Source organism: Onychomys torridus, chromosome 4 (assembly GCF_903995425.1).
Source record: "Onychomys torridus chromosome 4, mOncTor1.1, whole genome shotgun sequence".
Lineage (NCBI taxonomy): Eukaryota > Metazoa > Chordata > Mammalia > Rodentia > Cricetidae > Onychomys > Onychomys torridus.
The window spans coordinates 11,861,775-11,882,088 of NC_050446.1; the positions used below are offsets into that span (position 1 = coordinate 11,861,775).

General features: G+C 52.9%; 2 protein-coding genes across 3 annotated transcripts in view; one reads left to right on the forward strand and one right to left on the reverse strand.

Moving 5' to 3' along the window:
• Fam163b (family with sequence similarity 163 member B) overlaps window positions 1-2,487 on the forward strand; it is a 16,892-nt gene extending 14,405 nt beyond the window's left edge. The window contains exon 3 of the mRNA XM_036186367.1: window positions 306-2,487. Within this exon, the coding sequence (XP_036042260.1) occupies window positions 306-716 (411 nt within the window). The 3' untranslated portion in view covers window positions 717-2,487. The remainder of the gene's footprint in view (window positions 1-305) is intronic.
• A 1,492-nt stretch (window positions 2,488-3,979) lies between these two features.
• The window catches only part of Adamtsl2 (ADAMTS like 2), a 32,002-nt gene continuing 15,667 nt past the window's right edge, over window positions 3,980-20,314 (reverse strand). For both annotated transcript variants that reach the window (XM_036186264.1, XM_036186263.1), the window contains exons 11-19: window positions 19,160-19,532; window positions 14,713-14,810; window positions 11,360-11,486; window positions 10,174-10,387; window positions 9,935-10,090; window positions 9,210-9,380; window positions 8,340-8,516; window positions 5,468-5,612; window positions 3,980-4,690 (exon numbers count right to left, since the gene is read on the reverse strand). In XM_036186264.1, the coding sequence (XP_036042157.1) occupies window positions 4,572-4,690; window positions 5,468-5,612; window positions 8,340-8,516; window positions 9,210-9,380; window positions 9,935-10,090; window positions 10,174-10,387; window positions 11,360-11,486; window positions 14,713-14,810; window positions 19,160-19,532 (1,580 nt within the window). In that variant the 3' untranslated portion in view covers window positions 3,980-4,571. The remainder of the gene's footprint in view (window positions 4,691-5,467; window positions 5,613-8,339; window positions 8,517-9,209; window positions 9,381-9,934; window positions 10,091-10,173; window positions 10,388-11,359; window positions 11,487-14,712; window positions 14,811-19,159; window positions 19,533-20,314) is intronic.

Consider the following 20,314-nt stretch of genomic DNA (forward strand, 5'->3'; position numbering starts at 1 on the left):
GGTGCCCATGACAACTCTAGGATCTGAAATGGCTTATCCAGCTCTGCCATTTTCAGGTTTCTTACCTAATTGTGCCTCAGTTTACCTGCCTGCAAATTGGAAATTAGATTTACATCTAGCTGTGTAGGTGAGATAGATAAGTGACACATTGCGGGGACCTCCGCTTGGAGTGGGCCGGGGAAGATGCTGGGTAATGGTGGAACAAGTAGAGGTGACTGAGCTGGGCCACCCCATAATCCTGGGGTCTACCCTCCAGTCAACCCTGGTGGGAAGTGCACTACGGTCACCTGACCCTCTACCCACAGTACTACTGCTGCAAGAAGGATGAATCCGAGGAAGACGAGGAGGAGCCCGACTTTGCTGTGCACTCACACCTGCCGCCCCTGCATTCCAATCGCAACCTTGTGCTGACCAACGGGCCTGCTCTCTACCCAGCTGCCGCCACCTCTTTCAGCCAGAAGTCCCCACAGGCTCGCCCTCTGTGCCGCAGCTGCTCCCAGTACGAGCCGCCCACCTTCTTCCTGCAGGAGCCGGAGGACGAGGACTTTGAGGGTGTGCGCAACGGTGGGGGCCGCGTGGCCTACAAAACCATCAGCCAGGAGGACGTGGATCTGCCCCCAACGAGCTTCGGGGGCCTGCAGGCACTCAACCCCAACCGCCTCTCTGCCATGCGGGAGGCCTTTTCCCGAAGCCGCAGCGTTAGCACCGACGTGTGACAGGCCTCCATAGTGCCTAGGCATCCAACCCCAGAAGGTTCTCAGATCATGGCAAGATCCCCTGGCATGCCCTGGCCCCATGCCCAGACCTCGGCTCAGCCAAGTCTTCCCTGTATCCCTGTCCTAGGGCCTCTAGGCATGGGGAACCCCCGGGCCCTCTGCAAGGATAAAGCCCAGTGAACCAAGTGTGGTAGCTGTGGGTAGGGACAGCTGGCCCAAGAGGGGAGGCAGGGGTCAGGAGGGTAAGGTCAGGCTCTGTTGGGGCACAGGAGCCAGGTCCTGTTCCCAGGAAATGAGAAGATGGCTAATGTCCACCCCAGCAACCTGTCAGTCTCTGGCTTCATGGCCTTAGCCTGTCATTCCCTCACCAGGCCTTGGGCTTCCTCCCCGCTCAAGGGAGCAGAGGTCTCACTGGTTGTCAGTGGCCCTACAAGCATGAACCTTCTATAGAGACCATGGACCAAATAAATATTTGTCCCTTCACCCTGTCTCCCTTTTCCCATCCTTCTCTCCACCCTCTATCCTTCTCCAGCCTTTGTCTCACACTCCTGAACCTAGGTGCCAAGCATCTGCCCCAAGCTTGAATACCCATTGCTCTGGCAGTAGAAGGGAGAATGTAGAAGACAGCAGTGTCCTTGGGACACTTGTTCTACCCCAATCTGCTTTTCTGAGAGAAGAGGCACAGGCGTGGGGACATTACTCTGGGAGGGTTGACACCAAAATGTACACATCCTGTACTCATCCCTAAGCCCAGTCAACTGACAGACACATCCAGCGAGGCTGCTGATGCACTGGAGATGGCCCAGCTATGCACTAAGGGTCTCAGCTGTGACTCTTGGGCAAGCCATCCCATTCATGGGCTTGAATCCTCATACATGTAGTGGCGCGGGGGGGGGGGGGGGGGGGGCGGCGCTGGCTGCAGAAAGCCCTTTGGACTCTGGTTCTCAGTGGGAACTGAGAACCCTGGGGGAAGCCGAGCAATAGATCATCCACTTCTTGTTTTGTGCTTGGAATGAGGTCACAGGCCCAGCCAGCTAGAGCTGGCTGCCTGTGCGTGGAAGCCTCATCTCTACCCATGCTGCTCCAAGCCCTCCACTGGATGAGGAATTGGTGTCAGGTGGCCACCCCTTGAAGGTGCCCCAAGGCCAGAACCCCAGCCATCAGGCTCTGAAAGAGGCACCATTCTTGGCAGCGTAGCCTCAAGAGTCCCTCCTCCTTGGGGCCCTATTGCATCCCCAGGCCCTGCTGTGGAGCCCTAGGGGAACAAGTGCCCCGCCCCCTGTGAAGGTGCCTTCCTTTAGGACAGTGGCCACTTCTGAGCCAGGTACCACAGCAGGGCCCTCCACACTTACTATAGGCAGCTGAACCATGCCAGTGAGGATCTGCTGTCTTTGGCATTCTGAATTTTTTTTCTCCTTTTCTTTTTCCTGCCTCAGTTTGGCCTTGCTAACAGAATCCACCCCTAGAATCACAGAAGTCCCCAAATTACCCCTTTCCTCTCTGCTTCTTTGTCCCAGTCTATCCCATGGCATCTGTCCCTTGCATTACTTGGGGTATGGGTGAGGTAGGGAGGGGTGGGTGCTCTGGGCTGTTCTGTCTTTGTGTCCTATCTTTCCCTCCTTTTTTTAACCTCCATCATCTCTGTATAGACCCATTGACATCTTCAAAGTGAATTAAGCATCCATCCCTACCAGCTCACTCAACACCACCATGGGACCTGCCAGCACTCTGAGAAAAAGCAAAAGCCAATAAATTTGTTTCCCACACCATGGCACTAGGCTGCTTATCTCTCCATCCACTGGGCACCTTCAGGCACAGACCTTCTCTGGAACCAGATGGAGTCCTCCTTCCTAGTCTAGCTGGTGAGTTCCAGCTCTACCCAGAGGGTCTGAGAACAGCTCTCGGGCAAAGGGGGCATCATCACAAGCCACCTTTGTTTACCAGTGCCCCCAGTAGCTTTCAAGATTGTTGTTAACCAGTCTGAAGAGCAGATTGAACATGATGGGCTATGTTTCTTGAGGACAAGTGGCTGGCTGTCCCTGGGCTGGCTGGCATCAGCATAGTGGGGCACTCATGCTACCCACCTCAAAAAGAGATGAAACTAGCCAGTGATGGCATGTGTGACACAGCCTGGCATAGTTAGGTGCACAATAAAGGCCAACAGAAAGGAGTGTGGGATGAGGTAGAGAGGGAGGAAATCAGGAGGGGGAGGAGCCTGGAAGAGAGGTAATGATGGGACTCAGATGTGGCAGAGGTCCCAGCCCCTGAGACACAAGGAAACTGCTCTGTCTGAGCCCAGTTGGTGACCTGATACACAACCATCTCCAAACCACTAACTTCTGCATTTGGGGGACAGAAATAAAATTCTAGGAGCAGCTATCTTGATTCAGTCCCCGTGGTACAAGCACACAGAGAAGCAGTAACTCACTGGGCTGTGTGGCTGCCTCAGTTCCTCCCCAACCCCAAAACCCTGAGCCCTTCAGGAACAGAGCTATATGGCAAACCTGTTGGGGCAGACTGACCTCAAAGCACAGGAGACAGCCACCAGCCTCCCTACTACCTGGGCCCAGAGGACTCCTCCAGGGTCTTGAGACTGACTAGCCATGACCATCTGAGACTCAGCCCTGTCCTCCCTGCCTCACTGGGAGGTGTGTGTGTGTGTGTGTGTGTGTGTGTGTGTGTGTGTGTGTGTGTGTGTGCGCGCGCGCGCACGCGCACATACGTATGCTATTGTCTTTTCCACTGTCCTCCACTCAAGAAAAGCCAGGCTGAAGCAGCACCCAATAGCTGCTTTGTGTCTCTGCACCCACAAGGAGCCACCCTGATGTGGGAAGCTGTGCATACGGCCCCATGGACGGTCCTCAGAGAATGGTAGATGGCCTTACACGAAACCTGAGCCCACAGCTACAAGTACTCATGGTGGCCATATCCTGTGTCTTCTAGCCTCCCTGTTCCCAGTGCTCCTGCAGTGCTCCTATAGCCCTGTGTTCCATCCTGGCATAAGCTCCAGACCAAAGGCAGCTAAAGATGGCTGGAGATTCACACTAGCTTCTACCTCAACACTGTCCTGCTGTCCACAGCGCCCATCCTTGTACACCACCTGCTCTTCTGGTTGCCTTTTGTCTGCTTTCTGTATCAGACTGCCCTGTTCTCACCCATCTCTGCACCCACTGTCCAGCAAAGGACCCTGTACAGCATCACTAAAGCTCCCAAGGCTGCCCACCATCTCTACCCATAGTGAGTGAAACCCCAGCACGCCGCCATAAATACAGCCACTTTATTAACATGCACCAGTGAGTAGTGAGGAGGGTGGCAGGGACACCATGAACAAAGGTTGTCCCTTCCATCCATCACAGGAACTCCAGGAGGGGAGGCAGTGTGGCACTAATGCCTTAGGATGGGGTACCTTCACTACTTCCAGAGACAGGGCAGCCTGGGCTCCTCAGCTGACCCAAGACCCCTCCTTTCTCAAGGCAGCCAAAGAAGGGAGACTCTCTCCTTCCTGGGTCATCTGCAAGTCACCTTTAGAGGGTTCTACCACCTCAGAGAAGGGCCTGGAAATGGGCAGGTACTGCCCACTTTGGGTTCTGGACTCTGGGCCCTCTAGGGTGGGCACAGACACAGGATCCTGGGAGAGCATGTACAGCTTCCTGCAGCAGGGTGGCTCCATCTGAGCAGGGGCCTGTGGGCACTGGAGGCTCTCCCCCAAGGCAGAGACAGTGCCACAGGGTCAAAAATCCCTTCTTGTCAGTTGTGCTCTGTGTCACATCTTCACAGCCCAGGGCCTCCTGCAAGGTGGGTGTCCAGTGGGAGCCCCAGGATGTGGTGCTCGGGTCTCAGGGGCTACAGCACCAGCTAGGAATGGGGAGGCCTGCAGGAGCGACAGCAGGCTTTGCTGTAGTACCAGTGGCCACAGAGGTTCACTTTGATGGCCAGTGCGCAGTTGGTGCCCGGCTGGTCCTGGCAGCTGTCATCTGGGGGTGGGACACAATACGAAAGGAAGGATGAAATGCCAGGAGGCCCAAGGGGAACAGCTCCCAGGGTCGCCAACTCTTGCCATAGTATCTTCTCAAAGGCAGGAGCTCACTAAGGGTTCCCAGAGTCACACTATGAACAGGTCAACAGATGAGCCCCCCAGCCTTGGTCCAGAGTACCCCACCTACTACAGATCTCCAGTTCTATGTCCCAGCTAGCCCTTTCCTAATGCAAGTCCCTCTACAGGAAAATGTGGATCCTACTAGGTAGTTTGATCTGATCACTTGGGTGGTAAAACCCCAGGATTTGGAAGAGGTCTCCGATCTCCTCTGAAAAGTCCAAACCCTTCCAAGGCCTGTGGGTCCCTCTCTCCTTGCCTCAGTATTCCCAAAATAGAATTTACCTTCCCTTACATTTGGCATCCACTTTGGAGACTGGATCTTGTCTATCTGCCCAGGCCAGAGACCATGCCTAACTCCTACCTCCCTGCCTCCTGAGAGTCAGCACCTGCTGCTCAGGCAAGGTCATCTTGGTCCCTGGTCCCACAGCTTCCCCCAACCACATTTTAGGTCAGTGCTTTTTCCATGACATAGGTGTCTGCATGGATTCCCTGAGCCCCAGCTAGGCCCGCCCCCTTAGAGAAGACCTCTTCTGAAGACACGACTGGGTGTCTCTCTAGCTGCTTTCCTTGATGAATGCCTGTTGGTCCTCCAGACCCTGGCTCTGCCCAAAACTCCCACTAGTCTCCGCCCTGTGCCCAGCCTCTTTCTTCTCACCTGGGGGCTCTGTGGGACATGGCTGCAGGTCACAGGCCTGTCTGCCGACAGGCTTCACCAATGGGTCACATCCTCGGACAATGTCAGTTCCCTGATAACACTTCACATCTCGCATCCTCACACCTACCCCACACGTCTTGGTGCACTGGTGTGGGACAGACAGACAGACAAACAGGTACATAACAAGGCTCTCTGTAGTGATTGTGACTGGGACTCTGATCACTCAGCACTCTCTCTTCTGCACCATACCCATCCACATGCTGGCCCAGGACACACCTGCTCCTTGGAATCTAGAGCCTGAGCTAGGTAACTGGAGGAAAGGCATTGTCTGGTTTCTCTACCTCAGTTTTCCCAACTTCACATGAGAGGGTGGCCCCTCCTGTGCCAACTATGACCTGCTGGGTGCTCAGGTTCCATCTGTCCCAGATTAGTGACACAGAGAGTTTGCCATGGGCCAATCAATGTAACTTCCAGAGCCATCACACTGAGTCCAGATGTTCCCCTCAGAAAGCCTGCTGAGCTACCCAGAATACCAGGGACATCTGCTGACCCCAATTACCCTGCTATTCCCCTGCCAAGATCCTGCAGGCAGTGGTTCCCTGATGTGGTGACCCCACATCACCCAGGCATGCCTTGGACCTGAGGTATGGGGAGGCCCCCGCCCCAGGCTCACCCTAGTCTGATTACCAGACACAGAGGAACTGATGAAGGCTGGCATAAGGCCACCCGCCCGTTCACCCGCCCTGAGGAGAGGGGAGGCTGGCTTGGCGCAGGCGACCAGAGGACACTGCCTTTGCAGATGCCCCTGAAGACAAGTAGGCTCCCAATATGTCCTGGCACCTGCTCCTCTGTCCCTGCAGGTGAACGGGACAGAACAATTGGCTGAACAAACACTGAACTGATGCATCATGATGGGGCAGCCATAAAGAAGGGCACTGCCCCAGCCAGGAGCAGAAAGGGCAGACTCCCACATGTCCACTGCTCCTGTGTTCCCTCTGCTCCTGCTATCTCATCAGGGCACTATGGGAGGCACCCCTCCCTCATGGCTGCTTTGGGGATCCTCCTTATTCAAACTCCCCCTTTCTTATTGCCCAACATGGTCTTTGACTTACTAGGCTCTGGCCACACAGCTACCCTAAGACCAGTGTTCCAGCTAGGCTCAATCAGTTCAGAGGGGATCTTCACTCCAGAGACACTTTTATGTCTCTCTGCCTGCTTCCCCTAATGATATTTGCTGGTCCTCAAGCTCTGCCATGCACCCTCTAGGCAATCACAGCTCTACTCCTTCCTTCTTGCCTTCAGGGTGATGGGTATTGGTGGGCATCACTCTGTGTGTGTGTGTGTGTGTGTGTGTGTGTGTGTGTGTGTGTGTGTGTGTGTGTGTGTGTGTGTGTGTATGTGTGTGTGTGTGTGTGGTGTATACAGAAGAACTCCAGAGTTCCTAAGCCTATGTACAAGAAGGGCAGCACCTGGGGCCTCACCCCACAGAGCCCTTGGACTTTCAAGTCTTGGATTTGTAACCCACCCATCCCAGCAGCTGAGCCCAGGGAGAACCTATGTGTTGGGGTATTGAACACTAGAGAATGCCATAATGAAGGCTCTCGACTCCGGGCCCCATCTGTCACTCCACTACTATCCCTAAACATTCAGAGTTGACCTATGTGGGAACCAAAACCATAGATATCTTGAAACCCTATGTTACTCAGCTTGGCCACGGAAGTCCTGTCCTCAGCCTGCCCAGGGATGTTTAAAGATGGCTCTGGACTCCCCTTGTCCTTGCATAGGACAGATGTTGTTGCTATGGGATGCTGTTGCTATGGGATGACATGGAGGAGGAAATGGCATATAGATGTTGATGTGAGTTAATAAAAGCTGACATCTAGGTATGATTGCCTCTGTGGTGTTAGGAAGGCTCAGGATGCTGACAAGCCTCAAGGCGTGGTATGACATCTCAGGCAGGGTGAAGAGCAGCTGAGGTGCAGTTACCTTGCTGTGCCAATCAGAGACTAGACAGGAAGTCCCTCCCACCCTGTGGGTAGGGGACCCTCCCATCCTTCTACTTACTGCTTCTCTGCCTGCCCATCACTTGCCTGTGAGTTGAGGCTACTCATACCCTAGGCTCCTTGCCCCGGACTCCTGGGATGGACTGGTTTGCACCTCCTTCCCTTTGCAGAGTCCTCAGCCCCATGTCTAACACACCTTAAACTCTGGCCCCTGGTTGGAAAGTTCCTCAACTTCAGTTTCTTTCTCTCGGTAAGTGACAATTGGAAAAGAGATCTGGGGACAAGTGCTGGACCACAGCTGCCCCCAGTGACCTCTATGGTGACAACACATGATGGCTCCACTCTTGCTTCAGAGATAAGAGCTCAGCTCTATCCTACCTAGCATGGGAAGGATCCTGTAGACCTGAACAGGGAGTCAGGCTTGGGTCAGGACAACTTGCTGCTCTGCCCACTGACCTAGGGCTCACTTTCTGCCACTTGTATGCCCAAGTCTCATGCCTCTGTCTTAGCCATGCCTCAGCCAATCTTACCCTCTGTATCCATCAGGTTTGGACTACCCTTTGGAGAATATCAGGTACACTTGTTACCAAACACAACACTTAAAAACCTCATCTTTAAGCCAGAAATGACCAGACCCAGACAGGCCCACAAAAAGAGTTGCAGGACACCAGAGTAAGATCAGCAAAGGCTTCTGGGTAGTGGTGGCTCTCCACTAGTTGATCTAGAAGCATCTGGGGACAAGCACCCTGGCTGACTGAGGATTGGAGGAAGGCTTGATGGACATAGGCCAAGATGGATGTTCTGTGGCAGGATCAGAGCCCAGGCCTAGTTTAAAGCAGTTGGGGGGAGGGGGGTTGCTGAGTGCTCACCTCTGACCAGGGGCTGGTGTACCACTTGAAGCAAGGTCTTTCAAAGCACGTGCTCTCCTCAGGGGGCTTCCTGGATAACCCACACTCAGGGCCACTGCGCATCTGAGGCTTCCCATTGGCCAGCTCCATGCAGAGAACCAACCGCTTTTTCACACCACGCCCACAGGTAGTGTTGCACTGTGGGGCCAGACAGAAAGGGTCAGTGGCCAGAAGCCCAGAGAACCAGAACCCTGACCACAGCAGCTCTGGTGGCCAAGGTTTGGTCAATGATATTTGGGTAAAAGTGTAAACAGTTTCAACTGGGAGATTGGCTCTTTGTTCGTAACCGTTTGTGGCCCCATCCAGATTTGATCAAAAGCAATTAGGCCTCAAACCATCTGTTTTGAAACAAATTGGCTAATGTAATTTGGCCAAGGATGATCAGGCCAAAATCAATTCTGCAGAAAGCAATTTGGCCCAAGATTATTTAGTTAGCAGTGGCCTGCCTGAAACCATTGACTGAAAACAATTGTCTGAAATGGCAAGTTGGTGACAAGGGCAGGTTGGGACAGAAGACAAATGGGTTGTGGCAGCAAAAGTCATCACGGCCCTATGGCCTGAAAGTGTGTGCAGCCAACCTGTCTCTGGCTTTGTGTCCACCAGAACAGGGCCCAGTGAGAAGACACTGGGGGCCTGCAGACACCCCTGAAAGAGGAGGTGGGAAGTGGTTTACTACCTTTTTAGCTTTGTCCCAAATTAATCGTTAGTCAGTTGTTCTTCATAGCTTGTCATGAATTCCTCCTTGTGACCAGCCATTGGCACTCAGGCCAACTCTCCCCTATCCCCTCTGTGATCCAGAGAGAGGCTCTGTGCAGGCTCCTGGGTACTCACCCGCTCCCAGTCTTGAGCCAGCCAGTGGGCTGGGCAGTTCTTGTCCCCACAGGGGTGAATGGCCAGAGGCTTTGTCTCCATTTGGCACTGAGACTCTGGGACTACCCGTCCATCGCTGGTCTTACAGTACACATGCCTGATCGTACGGCCCTGCCCACAGCTTCCGCTGCACTGTGAGAGGGGACAACAAGGGCTGGTAAAATAACACGGGCCATTCCACAAGCCCCCGACCAGCATCATCCCCAAGTGAGAGAAACAGCTCCCAGGGCAGTGAAAGGGAAGCGGTTTCCACGGTAACCACTTTTTAAATAACATTTCTGTTCTAATTACAGACATAACACGCTCAGTGCAAAACACGCACAGAGAAAGCACAGCTCAAAAGGTCACTGAGAGCCCCCACCACCAGAGAGGACCTTACCTAGCATATGAGCAGCTCTGTTCCAGGTGAGAGAGACGGATGGAGACAGACAGGGAAAGGCATGCAGACACAAAGAGACAAGGAGAGATGTAGTCAGGAGAGGTGGAAACAGAGGTCGGTAATGGGATGGTTATGTCGACTTTTGTTTCTGGCCAGGGGTTTGAGTCCATGAAAGAGCAGAAGGGAGGTCTTTGTACTTTTCTTCTCCTGTCTTTATTACAGGTAGGTGAGAAAACGATGCACAGCAAAGCAGAGTCCTCAGGATCAGGGTCCTGTCACTAGCCCCATGCCCCAAATCTGCCCTCACCGGTCCCCAGTCTGAGACAGTCCATTGGCGGTCACAGGGAGGCCCTGTGCAGTTCTTCTCTCCCACAGGCCTGGTGCTGGGGTCACACAGCTTCTCGTCCTCAGAACAACGGATGTCTCTGGTCACTACACTGCGTTCCCCACACTTGGCCGTGCACTGCAAGGAAGCCGGTGTGAGAAGCATCATGATACATCTGTTCTCAAGCATGGGCCACCACCCCAGCATCTGCAGACTCTCACCTCCGACCACTCAGACATCTCCCACTGTGGCCCACAGGCCGGGTTACGGCATGTCTTGCGCTCCTCGGGCCGTACGGCCTCGGTGGCCTCACACAGGTCACTGTACACGGAGCTGTCAAAGCCAGGGGACAGCATCTTCCAGCAGCGCACGATGCGGAACTGATGGCCCTCACCACAGGTGCGTGAGCACTCACTCCAGCTGCTGGTCTCCCACCTGCCTCGGGAGCGAGGACAGCCCTCAGTGGCCCCAAATCACACAGGCCAAACCAGACTGGAAGGAGGTGAGACCAACCAGTGGGGACTGTGCCCATGGTAACCCTGTGTTAGGTGGGTGAGTGTTCTGCAAGTGCCCACGGCCTTCAGGGACCTGGCCATCTTCACCTACCCTCATCTCCAGGCCTTCTTCCTTTGCCCTTTCTGTCTGTTCCCATTCCTTCTGCACCTGCCACCTTCCATACTTCAGTGTCCCAGGGCCCCAGGCCTCACTTTCCCTGTTGGGTCACACAGGGGACTGTGGCTCCTTCTGGACTCTGATTCCTCAGGGGCATCAGTGAAAGTGAACCAAAGGTGTGAGTCCAGCTGAATACCCAGAGAAGGGCATCGCCAGTGTGCAGGATGACCACCCATCTCCATCCTGTGCTGTGTGGGGTTATAAAAGGCCGGGCTCCTCCGTGAAGGCCCTCTGAGAAGACATACTTGGGGAAGAATCTCAGTCAAGTGCAGGCCAGCTCTGTGGCCTTTTCCTCCAGAAAAGAACAAATGCTCAGATGTAGCAGCCAGAAGAAAAGAAGGAATGTGACATGTTGGGGAGCCAGAGATTCATGGCTCCTTGGAAGCAACACCAAGGCTCTGCTTCTGCCTTGAAGACAAGATAAGATACACGGGGCTCCCTTCACCTCCCAGGGAGTACTCTTCCCTAGCTTATAGAAATCCTAGCTTTGCAGGTCAGCCCAGGCACAAAGATAGCCCTCTAGTATAGAGTAATATGGAAAAACCCCTGTGGTGGAAAGTGTCTAGTGACCATCCCATGTGCTCTGCTCTGCTCCCCACACAGCCCTTCAGCTCACAGCAGAGGCAAAGCAGAGCCATGGTATGAGCATGGGTGTGTATGCACACACACACACACACACACACACACACACACACACTCATTCTGACACCCAGCTGGGTGCTCAAGGACAGGTACCTGGGCTGGCACTCCCTCCCAGCGCAGAATTCGTGGACAGGCTCAGGACGGGTCAGGGCATCACAGTAGCTGTCATCCACCTCAACACCATCATAGCGAACACACATGGCATATGTGGACATGACTCCTAGGTTTGGGGCAATGCAAGGGTCTGTAAACTGTATGGTTAACAGCAAGAACCTTGGATACCAGCAGATGGGTGAGCCTGTGAGCTTGGATGGGTCACAAGACAACTCAGAGCTCTGTTTCTTGGATTGGGGAGGGTAAAAGCCTAGAGCTGGAGGTGGGAAAGCTCTGTGGGCCAGAGTCCCAGGGTCTGACCTATGACCTCTCTCTTTGCCCAGCCTAGGCATCTAGCTCACCTGCCACAAACCTTGAGGAGCCTTACAGAGGCAGAATAAGTACAGCCAGGTACCCTGGTGTGCATTTGTCTGACAAACCCCACTGTAGGAAATGAGCAGGCAGGCAGAAAAAACAAACCAGCCGGGCAGTGGTGGCACACGCCTTTAATCCCAGCACTCGGGAGGCAGAGGCAGGTGGATCTTTGAGTTCGAGACCAGCCTGGTTTACAGAGAGAGTTCCAGGACAGCCAGGGATACATAGAGAAACTCTGTCTCAAAGAAAAAGAAAGAAAGAATGAATGAATGAAAGAAAGAAAGAGAGAGAGAGAGAGAGAAAGAAAAAGGAAAGGAAAGGAAAGGAAAGGAAAGGAAAGGAAAGGAAAGGAAAGGAAAGGAAAGGAAAGAAAAGGAAAGGAAGAGAGAAAGAGAAAAAGAAAAGAAAAAACACACCATTGCAGCCCTTGACAGCCCTGTCCCCAGATATCAGATTAGGTGCCCCAGCTTTTACTGAAGGTCTCCTAACCAGCACCTCTATGTCTTTAACTATCTGTGTGGCTTTTTCTGGAATTTCTGAATTCTAAAATCACTTGTGGATAGGGAGGGTTACACACATAAAAGACCAGCCTTCTCTTAACCATATGGATTCCCAGGCTACACCACCTCTCCTTTTTCCCTGGACCTAAAAGAGCAAGCCTGCATGTGCGCTTTCTAAAGGGTGAGCATCCCCTGCCCCAGAGCAAGGTATGCCAGGATTGTGCTTAGCTGGGGAAAGCCAATGTGGAGCTGTATGTGGAAAAGCCTCCTGAGGATTTTAGTGTATCTACCTTCCCAGGAGTATCTGAGACCCAGCAGCCTTTGCTGCTCCAAAAACCAGCCCTAGACAGAACCATGGAGTCTGGGCAGAAACTCTGTGTGTGTGTGTGTGTGTGTGTGTGTGTGTGTGTGTGTGTGTGTGTGTGTGTTCCATGAGAGCCAAGCCAGGCGGCAATTACTGGTTCCTCCCCTGCCAGCACTGGGCTGTGTAGCCTTCAGCCTGCTGGTGGAGGAGGCGGCTGCCTGGCCAGGTCTACTTGCAAGATTTCAGGCCTCTGAGACACTAGCTCTGGGACCCAGGGATATACAAACAGGGCTGGGGACTTGTGCAGTTGCCCTAAGTACCTGTTTATGCATTGGCTTGTTGTCATGGAATGGAAACACACAGAAGAGAATCCAAGTCTCACCTAGCAGGGCCACCAGACTCGTCACAGCCCCAGATTGCTCATCTCCAGAATGGGAATTTTCCAGAAAGGCTACAAGATCAAGATGTCACTTTTCTGGGCACCTTTTCCTTACACCTATCTTGAGAAGGGAGCTTCTCAAAACTTCTTAACCTCAGAGCCCTTGCCTTGAGCTGAAGTGAACTTTGCACTCTGATTTACCAAACAGACAAGACCAGATGTCCATCCTCAGTAATGGTCCTACCAACTACCTTGATCCTGGGATGTTTTGCTATGCCCTGGGAGACTGAGAGACAGTCTAGAAACCATACCCCAAGTCCCAAGACCACTTGACAGTACTGTTGTTCCAAAAGAACAAACTTAAGATCCTTACCGTGGTTGGGGGTTCAGGGTACAGAGAAGGCAGGCCCCATAACCTAGCATAGCCTCAAGAACAGATCTCAGCATGAAGGAGAAAGGAGAAAAGTCGGTGCACCCATGATTCTCTACAGAACATCTGCAGACATTGTGTGCATCCACAGCTGGCAAAACCCACATACTGTGGCCTGTCTTCTTCAGCATGGTTGCAATTGTGCACATCAAATTTAAGCCCTGGCAACAGTAGGGCTTTCCAAACAACTAATGAGGCTCTGCCAGAAGGGGCCGAGGCAGTGAATTGTCCATAGTGTGGGCCCTTCTCTGTCCTTTTTGCTGGTGCCACTCAGTGGGGTCAGTGCCTCCAGAGGTGACAGGAGCCTCTCTACTTCTGACATCTTTGTCTAAGGCAGAGGTCATCCCTTCCCTAGTATCCCTATTTCCTCTCTTCCTGTGTCCTGCTCTGTACTGTGGGCAACACCGAACAGCCCTGCTCCCTGGCCTGGCCACTGTCTAAGTGTTGAAAGACAATAGTGTCATGCTCTCCCTGGAGACATCATCTAGCAGGCTCATTCATCAGGCCCCTTGCCACCAAGGCTGCCTCAACCTGGAAACATCTCAAGTGATGTCACCTCCCCAGCCTCCAGAAAGTTTCCACTGTCAGAACACATGGGAAGTTCCACAGCCACAATGGCTAGACAGATCCATAGTATGCCCACACCCAGCTTCAACAGGCTCTGAGAAGCTGAGGCCACAGCACCTGCCCCAAAGTTTGGTCCTGACAGTCCATCCCTATGAAAGGCATGTCACAGGACCCATTTATCTGTTGGAACCAGTGGACAGGCTGCTTCCCGGTTAGGGCTAGCTTCAGCCTTGCCTTGGAACACCATAGTAGCAATACTGCTCATTGGCTGAATTTAGACCAGGCAAGTAGTTTCTTCTCATTTATCCCACAAACACCTTGGCCACGGTACATCCCATTTCACAGGTAAAACTCAGTAGTAGTACTTTGCTGTGAGCCTGGGGTGTGATACAGTGCGCAGTGTGGTTTAAATGCAACCCCACCCCAAGTTGTTTGTTAGCTTCCGAATTGTTAGGTACAGGGCAGCATTGTGTGTTTGGGGGCAGGGCAAGCATGAGCAGACCCTCAAAGCTGACGGTCCCCATCTTTACTCTGAAGAGCCCCTCTGCTGAGATATCAGAGAATAATTAGGGCTGACAGATGGGCCCGTACCTGACTGTCATCCTGCATGCCATGGGAACAAGGATGCTTTGGGGACCCTCCAACCACTGCCATCCCACTCTACCTCCCAGGTGAAGGAGCCAGGCAAGTTCCCCGGGGCTGGCTTGGGGCAGCAAGTACAGGTGAGTCTCCAGCTAAGGCCCAGTCACTGCAAAGGTAGGCTCAGAGAAGGTGGCCCAGTGGTTCCAGGCCCATTACCTGTGGTGCATGTGGCACTGCAGGGCTCATGGGATGAGAGCTTCCACCTGTACATGTCAGCTGGGCTCACACCTTGCTTGCGTGCCTTGGGTCTGGTCCTGAAACAAGGTCAGAGAGTGTGTGTGAGAGAGCTAAGTGCTTAAGGCTTCATTCTCAGACAGATGACTCTCCCTCTGAGGCTACACTCTCCTTAAAAACACACCTTCCTGGGCTTCAGCCAGTACCCTCTGTGAAGACCAGGGCTCCCACCCTCTGGAACAAAAAAATGAGACACACATGTTGGCACTGAGCAGACATGGGCATTTCCCTTCTCAGGAACTGGACAGACTGTGTGGAGGCATTCTGTTCTTTCAGAGGTTCACTGAACAATGTGGGACTCACCAACATTGCACCTGCTCCTTCAACACTCATGGGCTTCTCACTACATCTCTCATTGGTCAGCAGAGTCCTTCTTCCCACCCCTTAGGGACTGAGATGTTCCAGAATTTTCCCCAGCTGCCTCTCTTAGCTGGGGTTCTGATGAATGGGGACACCAGCCATTCAGCTTCCAATTTTCAAACTCACAAAGCCCAGCTGCAGGAGGCAGAGTGGCCTAGCCCCACACTGCAATTCAGGTCAGTGATGGCGGCACAAGCCAGCTGACGGGAAGAGGCACGCTGGGGGCCGGCCAGCCAACAGCTATGATTCTTGGCCAGAACTCTGGTGGCCACAGCCAAGTATTGTTAGGACTGTTAGCTTCTTTGAACTAGCCTCAACACCCCCTGTGCAGGCTATTTGGGACTCTGCAGGGGGAGGAAGCGGCTGCTGCAGCATTACCTCCACCCAGGGTGTCTGCTCCAAGACCTAGCCACTCAAGTAAGAACACAGCCCCTGAGTCTCAAGACCCCCAAAGCAAGAAGAGCAGTTGAAGGACCAGCCCCGTCGATAGCAGCTCCCTTGGGCCACATAGTCCAACTTCACCTTCCTTGGAACTAAGAGGGGGCTAGCTAAGGGCTGTGCACTGATGCCTTTCACAGGACTTAAATGGACCACTCTCTTTCCTGGGGACTATAGTCACTGGAGGATTGTGGGTGTTATAGGCCATTACATTCTAACAGCCATTCTGTGTTGGAGACATCTGTGGGGCCTGCTAGTCAAGTGGGTGAGAACTGCGTCTGTGTTTGCTCCGATTGGCTCATGTTTCCCAAGAGGGTGCTTGGGGCTGAGCGCTGCTCTGATGGCACGTCATGCTCTGAGAACCCAGGAAATGATCTGCCAACGGGAGCTTCACTGTTGTGATTCTGTGAATTTTCAGGAGAGGGTGCCTGCAGAAAGAAGGGAGGCAGGGGCATGGACCACCTCTTCTGGGGCTCAGACCAACTCTTGAGTCAGGCTCTATGCAGGGGAAGCTCTGTCCTCCTCTCTTGTTATGAAGGAAACTTTAACATGGAGGGAGGGCATCCAAGACCCTTCATCTCAAAGCAAAGGATCCTGGACCTGAGTTCCCAGTGGGACCCAATTAGAGCACCAACCAAGGGTGGGTCAAACCTCTCAGCGAGGAAAAACTAGGGAAAAGAAACAGTCCCTAAGGCTTGACCCAGACAACACCGGAGCAGTCTGGGCCCCCCACACTGATTTCAGCAGCCTTAAATTCCTTCCAAGAACAAAAAGAGAGGAGAAGATGCACTTGGTGAGAAGCTCCTCCATCTTTATATAATTACACACTTCCCAGCCGCAGCCCGAATGACTCATCCCTGAGTCAAGAGCTAGCCGCCAGGTTCAAAATAACCCTTTGGATTTTAAGCCCTAAAGGTATTTCTGGAGGGACTGCCTACACCCACTCTCTAGCACGTGTGGGGTGCTGGGTGCCGCCTGAATCGCAGTGCAGCACCTGGACCACGTACCAAGAAGCACCACACCCTGGAAACCATCACTACCCCAATCTGAAAGGGCCCTGCCCTCAGCAATGATGGTTTCCAAGATACCAGTGGCCACCGCTTTTGGGTTTTTGCCCAGTGCCTGGCGGGACACGGGCTCCTGAAATCCCCAGAGAGCAGAAGCTCTGAAATGACTGTTTGTTTATAAGTGAACCAGAAATTCTCTTCCTACCCCGCTCCAGGCTTCAGAGAGGGATGTGTGCCTCTGCATCCCAGACGCCTGTTCCCAAAGAGTCTGGTGACAGCTCCTCCCTGGATTGTTTGAAGCCTTTCTAGAAGATGAAAATAGCCCTTCCTTTCTGGGCTGCCCCTTTGATTTCACCCGCTCCCAGAGCAGACTCGACTTCCTGTGTTTGGACAACATGCCGAGACATGGCTATTTCGGCTTGGTAGTTTCCCCCACGGCCTCTCTCAGCCCATTATCTCCCCAGACCATCTTTGGTCCCCACCAGCAGCATCCTTTGATGGCAGCTGGTTGGGCATCTCACTGAGCTGCGCTTTTCCAAGTGCTGACAACCTGTTTTAATGACTGGCTCTGGGAATCCAGCAAGTCCCACGGGGCTAAGGGGACAGAATAAGAAAAGACGGGCACTTTCAAATGTGGCTTAGGGATTCCAGTGGGACCCGCTTTGAGCACCTACTCAGAGTAATCCAAACCTCTCAGAGGGAAAAAAACAGTCCCTAAGGCTTGACCCTTGAGACTCCTGATTGGGCTACCCTGCTCTCAACAGCTTGTATGTGACTTTGACTTTGGCCTGTGAGGCTTTGCATTGCTGAGCCTCCAGGCCTCTGACAGACAGAGAAGCTGAGGCCTGGAAAAGAATGGAGATGTATCCAGCTCCCATGGAGTGACCTGCTCTTTCACTATTCCACACAACCACCACCCACACAGCCCATATCACAGCCGAATAAAGGACAGAGACTTTGAGCTACCTGATAAGCCTATATAGAGCACTGGTTTGCTGTCACCAATTGGACTGTGGGATCCTGGGAGGTCTCTTCCCCAAGCCTTGGAGGCTCAATGACTAACTAGGAGCATCCATACCTAGGGCCTTTGTTGTGCATCATATATGAAATATATAAAATCCCTGTTGTCCCAAAGGAAGATACAAAGAGAGCCGGCAGCCCAGAGAGACTGGCTGGGTCACAAAGCAGGTGCTTTCTGACTTAGAACTGCCCTGTCCATCACCACTGCCTGTGACTTCTCTCAGTCTCTGATCCTGTGCCCCCAGGGTAAAGGCTGTCATTCATTGCCAGCCACTGGTTCCCCAAAACTAGGCAGAGGCCCCTAGAAGCTTTGATGGTGCCAAGGTCAGAGTAAGTGGCCAGCCCAGAATCCCATCTGGCCAGAGCTCATCAGCAGAGTCCCTGGTGTGCACCAGCCCTTGGAAATAAGGCTTCAGAAGGCGGGCGGTGTGAGAGAAGAGGCACAGCTCCCAGCTTTACTGCTCCCAAACCTAGAAAAGTGGAAGAGGTGACCTAAGCCCTGCCACCTTGAGAGCGACTGTCAAATCTTCCACCAAACCCCAACCTCAGCCTCCCTTAATCCAGGTAGAGTTCATCTCAAGATTTTGAGTGGGTTCCCAGAGAACAAAACAAAAGCCAGTGGGCTGGTTTTCATCTACAGTCCTCATCACCACCAGTGGCTACAATTCCAATCCCAGCTGTTTACACAAGCCTTGCTGCACACCCAGGCACCTGAGAAACAATGTTAGTAACTAGAGAGGTTCTCTAGTACTGCTATGTAAGGGTTACCTGATCCCAAACAACACGAGCCCAGGAGGATGACACCTCAGGCCCCTCTATCCCAGCCCTGGTTGTCCACGCATCCCCAGGCTCGCCTCTTTGTGGATCTCTAGCTTCATTCTCCAAGCAGGTGTCCCCAGCCAGGATTCTATAGGCCTCCCTAGACATAGCTGCTGTCTGCTATGGTGCTGGCTTAATGCATAGGCCCACTATGCTAGTAGCCTATTCTTAACTTTGATTCAGGGTCTCCTTGTTAGGGTGGGGGAACCCCAGGTTCTGCTGTCATCTTCTGTTTGGTTGGGGTGAAGGCTGCTGTTGAGGCTCCACATTCACCTGAGGGGCTGCAGGCAGAGCAGCCATGTTTTAACGGCTGTCCAAACATAGAACCCAGGACCCCAAATCCTTAGGCTCTGTGCATGCAGCAAGGCTTCCCCTTCTGAGTTCCCAGGAGCCTAACACTAAGGGTAGTTGTGATCACTTCCTGATCTATGCATATAAAAGAGTGAGTTCATCCCAGCATCAGTAGGTTGTTAGCAGCACACATCCAGCATTCTTCAACTCATGGTCAGCACTATGAGTTGAAGCAATCATAGCTGGGACACTTAGACCCATAAACCTACCCTTCAAAAAGACATGTTACAGTCCAGGCCCATAAACTCATGTCAGATTCACAGGGTGGTTGAAAGTATGGCTCTCTCCCACTTACCTCCAGGTCCCTGGACCTTCTGCCAGACCCCCTTGTAATGACCCCTAACTAAGATAGGGCAAGGAGAAGTGTCTCTTACCTAGGCTTGTGAGTCCTGTTCCCAGCCAAGGTGGGGAGGCTGGCACTGGTGTTGGGGAATGGGGCTTCAGAGGAGGTGGTGTTGATCCTGTCACTGCTCAGCTCCAGGTAAGACCCGTTGACCAAGTAGGCAGCAGGCCCCTCATTCTCCTCATAATCAACATAGAAGCTCTCAGCTGGGGAGCTTCTTGAGGCACCCTGGGCAAAGATGCTGTTCATGGTCTCGTTGAGAGAGAACTCTTCGGAGTCTGAGCCCTTGCCCAAGAGCTGATCGGAGATGGCATTGGCTGACAGAAGCTCCTGGGAGGTGAAACGTGCATCGACCTCCTGGTCATCCTTGTCCCCTGAGAGAGCTGTCCCAGTGGCGTTGAGGTCTGCAGAGAGACAGGTGTTTCAACATCCATGGCTGGTACTCTGTTGATTTTTGTTGCCCCTCCTCCTCTATTCCTATGTGACAGCTGAGTTACATAATGGGGATGACTTGTTGGGGCAAGGAAAAAAATAGGTACTCCCAGGTTCTACTCCATCAGACACAGTGGGCCAACATCATCAAGCGATAGGAAATCCAGTGGCCACAGCAGACAGCTGGGCAGTGTCCCCAGGGCCCAGGCTCAGCTGGAATTTCAGCCTAAGATCTAGTTTGGAAAGAGGATATTTATAAGCTCATGAAATAATATAACCTGAATTTAGTGTGAGCCCTAAATTTATGACTAGTGTCTGCCTAAGAAGAGAGAACACAGACACATAAACCTCAAGAAGCCCAGCACAGGAGTGAGGCATATATGAGCCTACACATCTGAGGCCACCAGCAACATCCATGTCCTGGGGCCCAGGGCTATCCAAGTGAGCCATGGGGCAGATGAGCTGCCCTTGACTTCCAGTTCCACTGGATGGAAGAATTGTCAAGTTATGTCCTCTCTAAGCCCATCTCTCTGTCAGACTCAGACAACCATATATGGTTTACCCTCTATAGATGTTGGGTCTACATCCTAAGAATCAGATCGTGAAGGATCAAAATACTTTGGAAAAAGGATTGCCTGCTGGCTGGGTCTGGTGGTGCACACCTTTAATCCCAGCACTGGGGAGGCCGAGGCAGATGGATCTCTATAGCCTGGTCTACATAGCACATCCCATCGAGATCCTAGCTCGAGGAGGA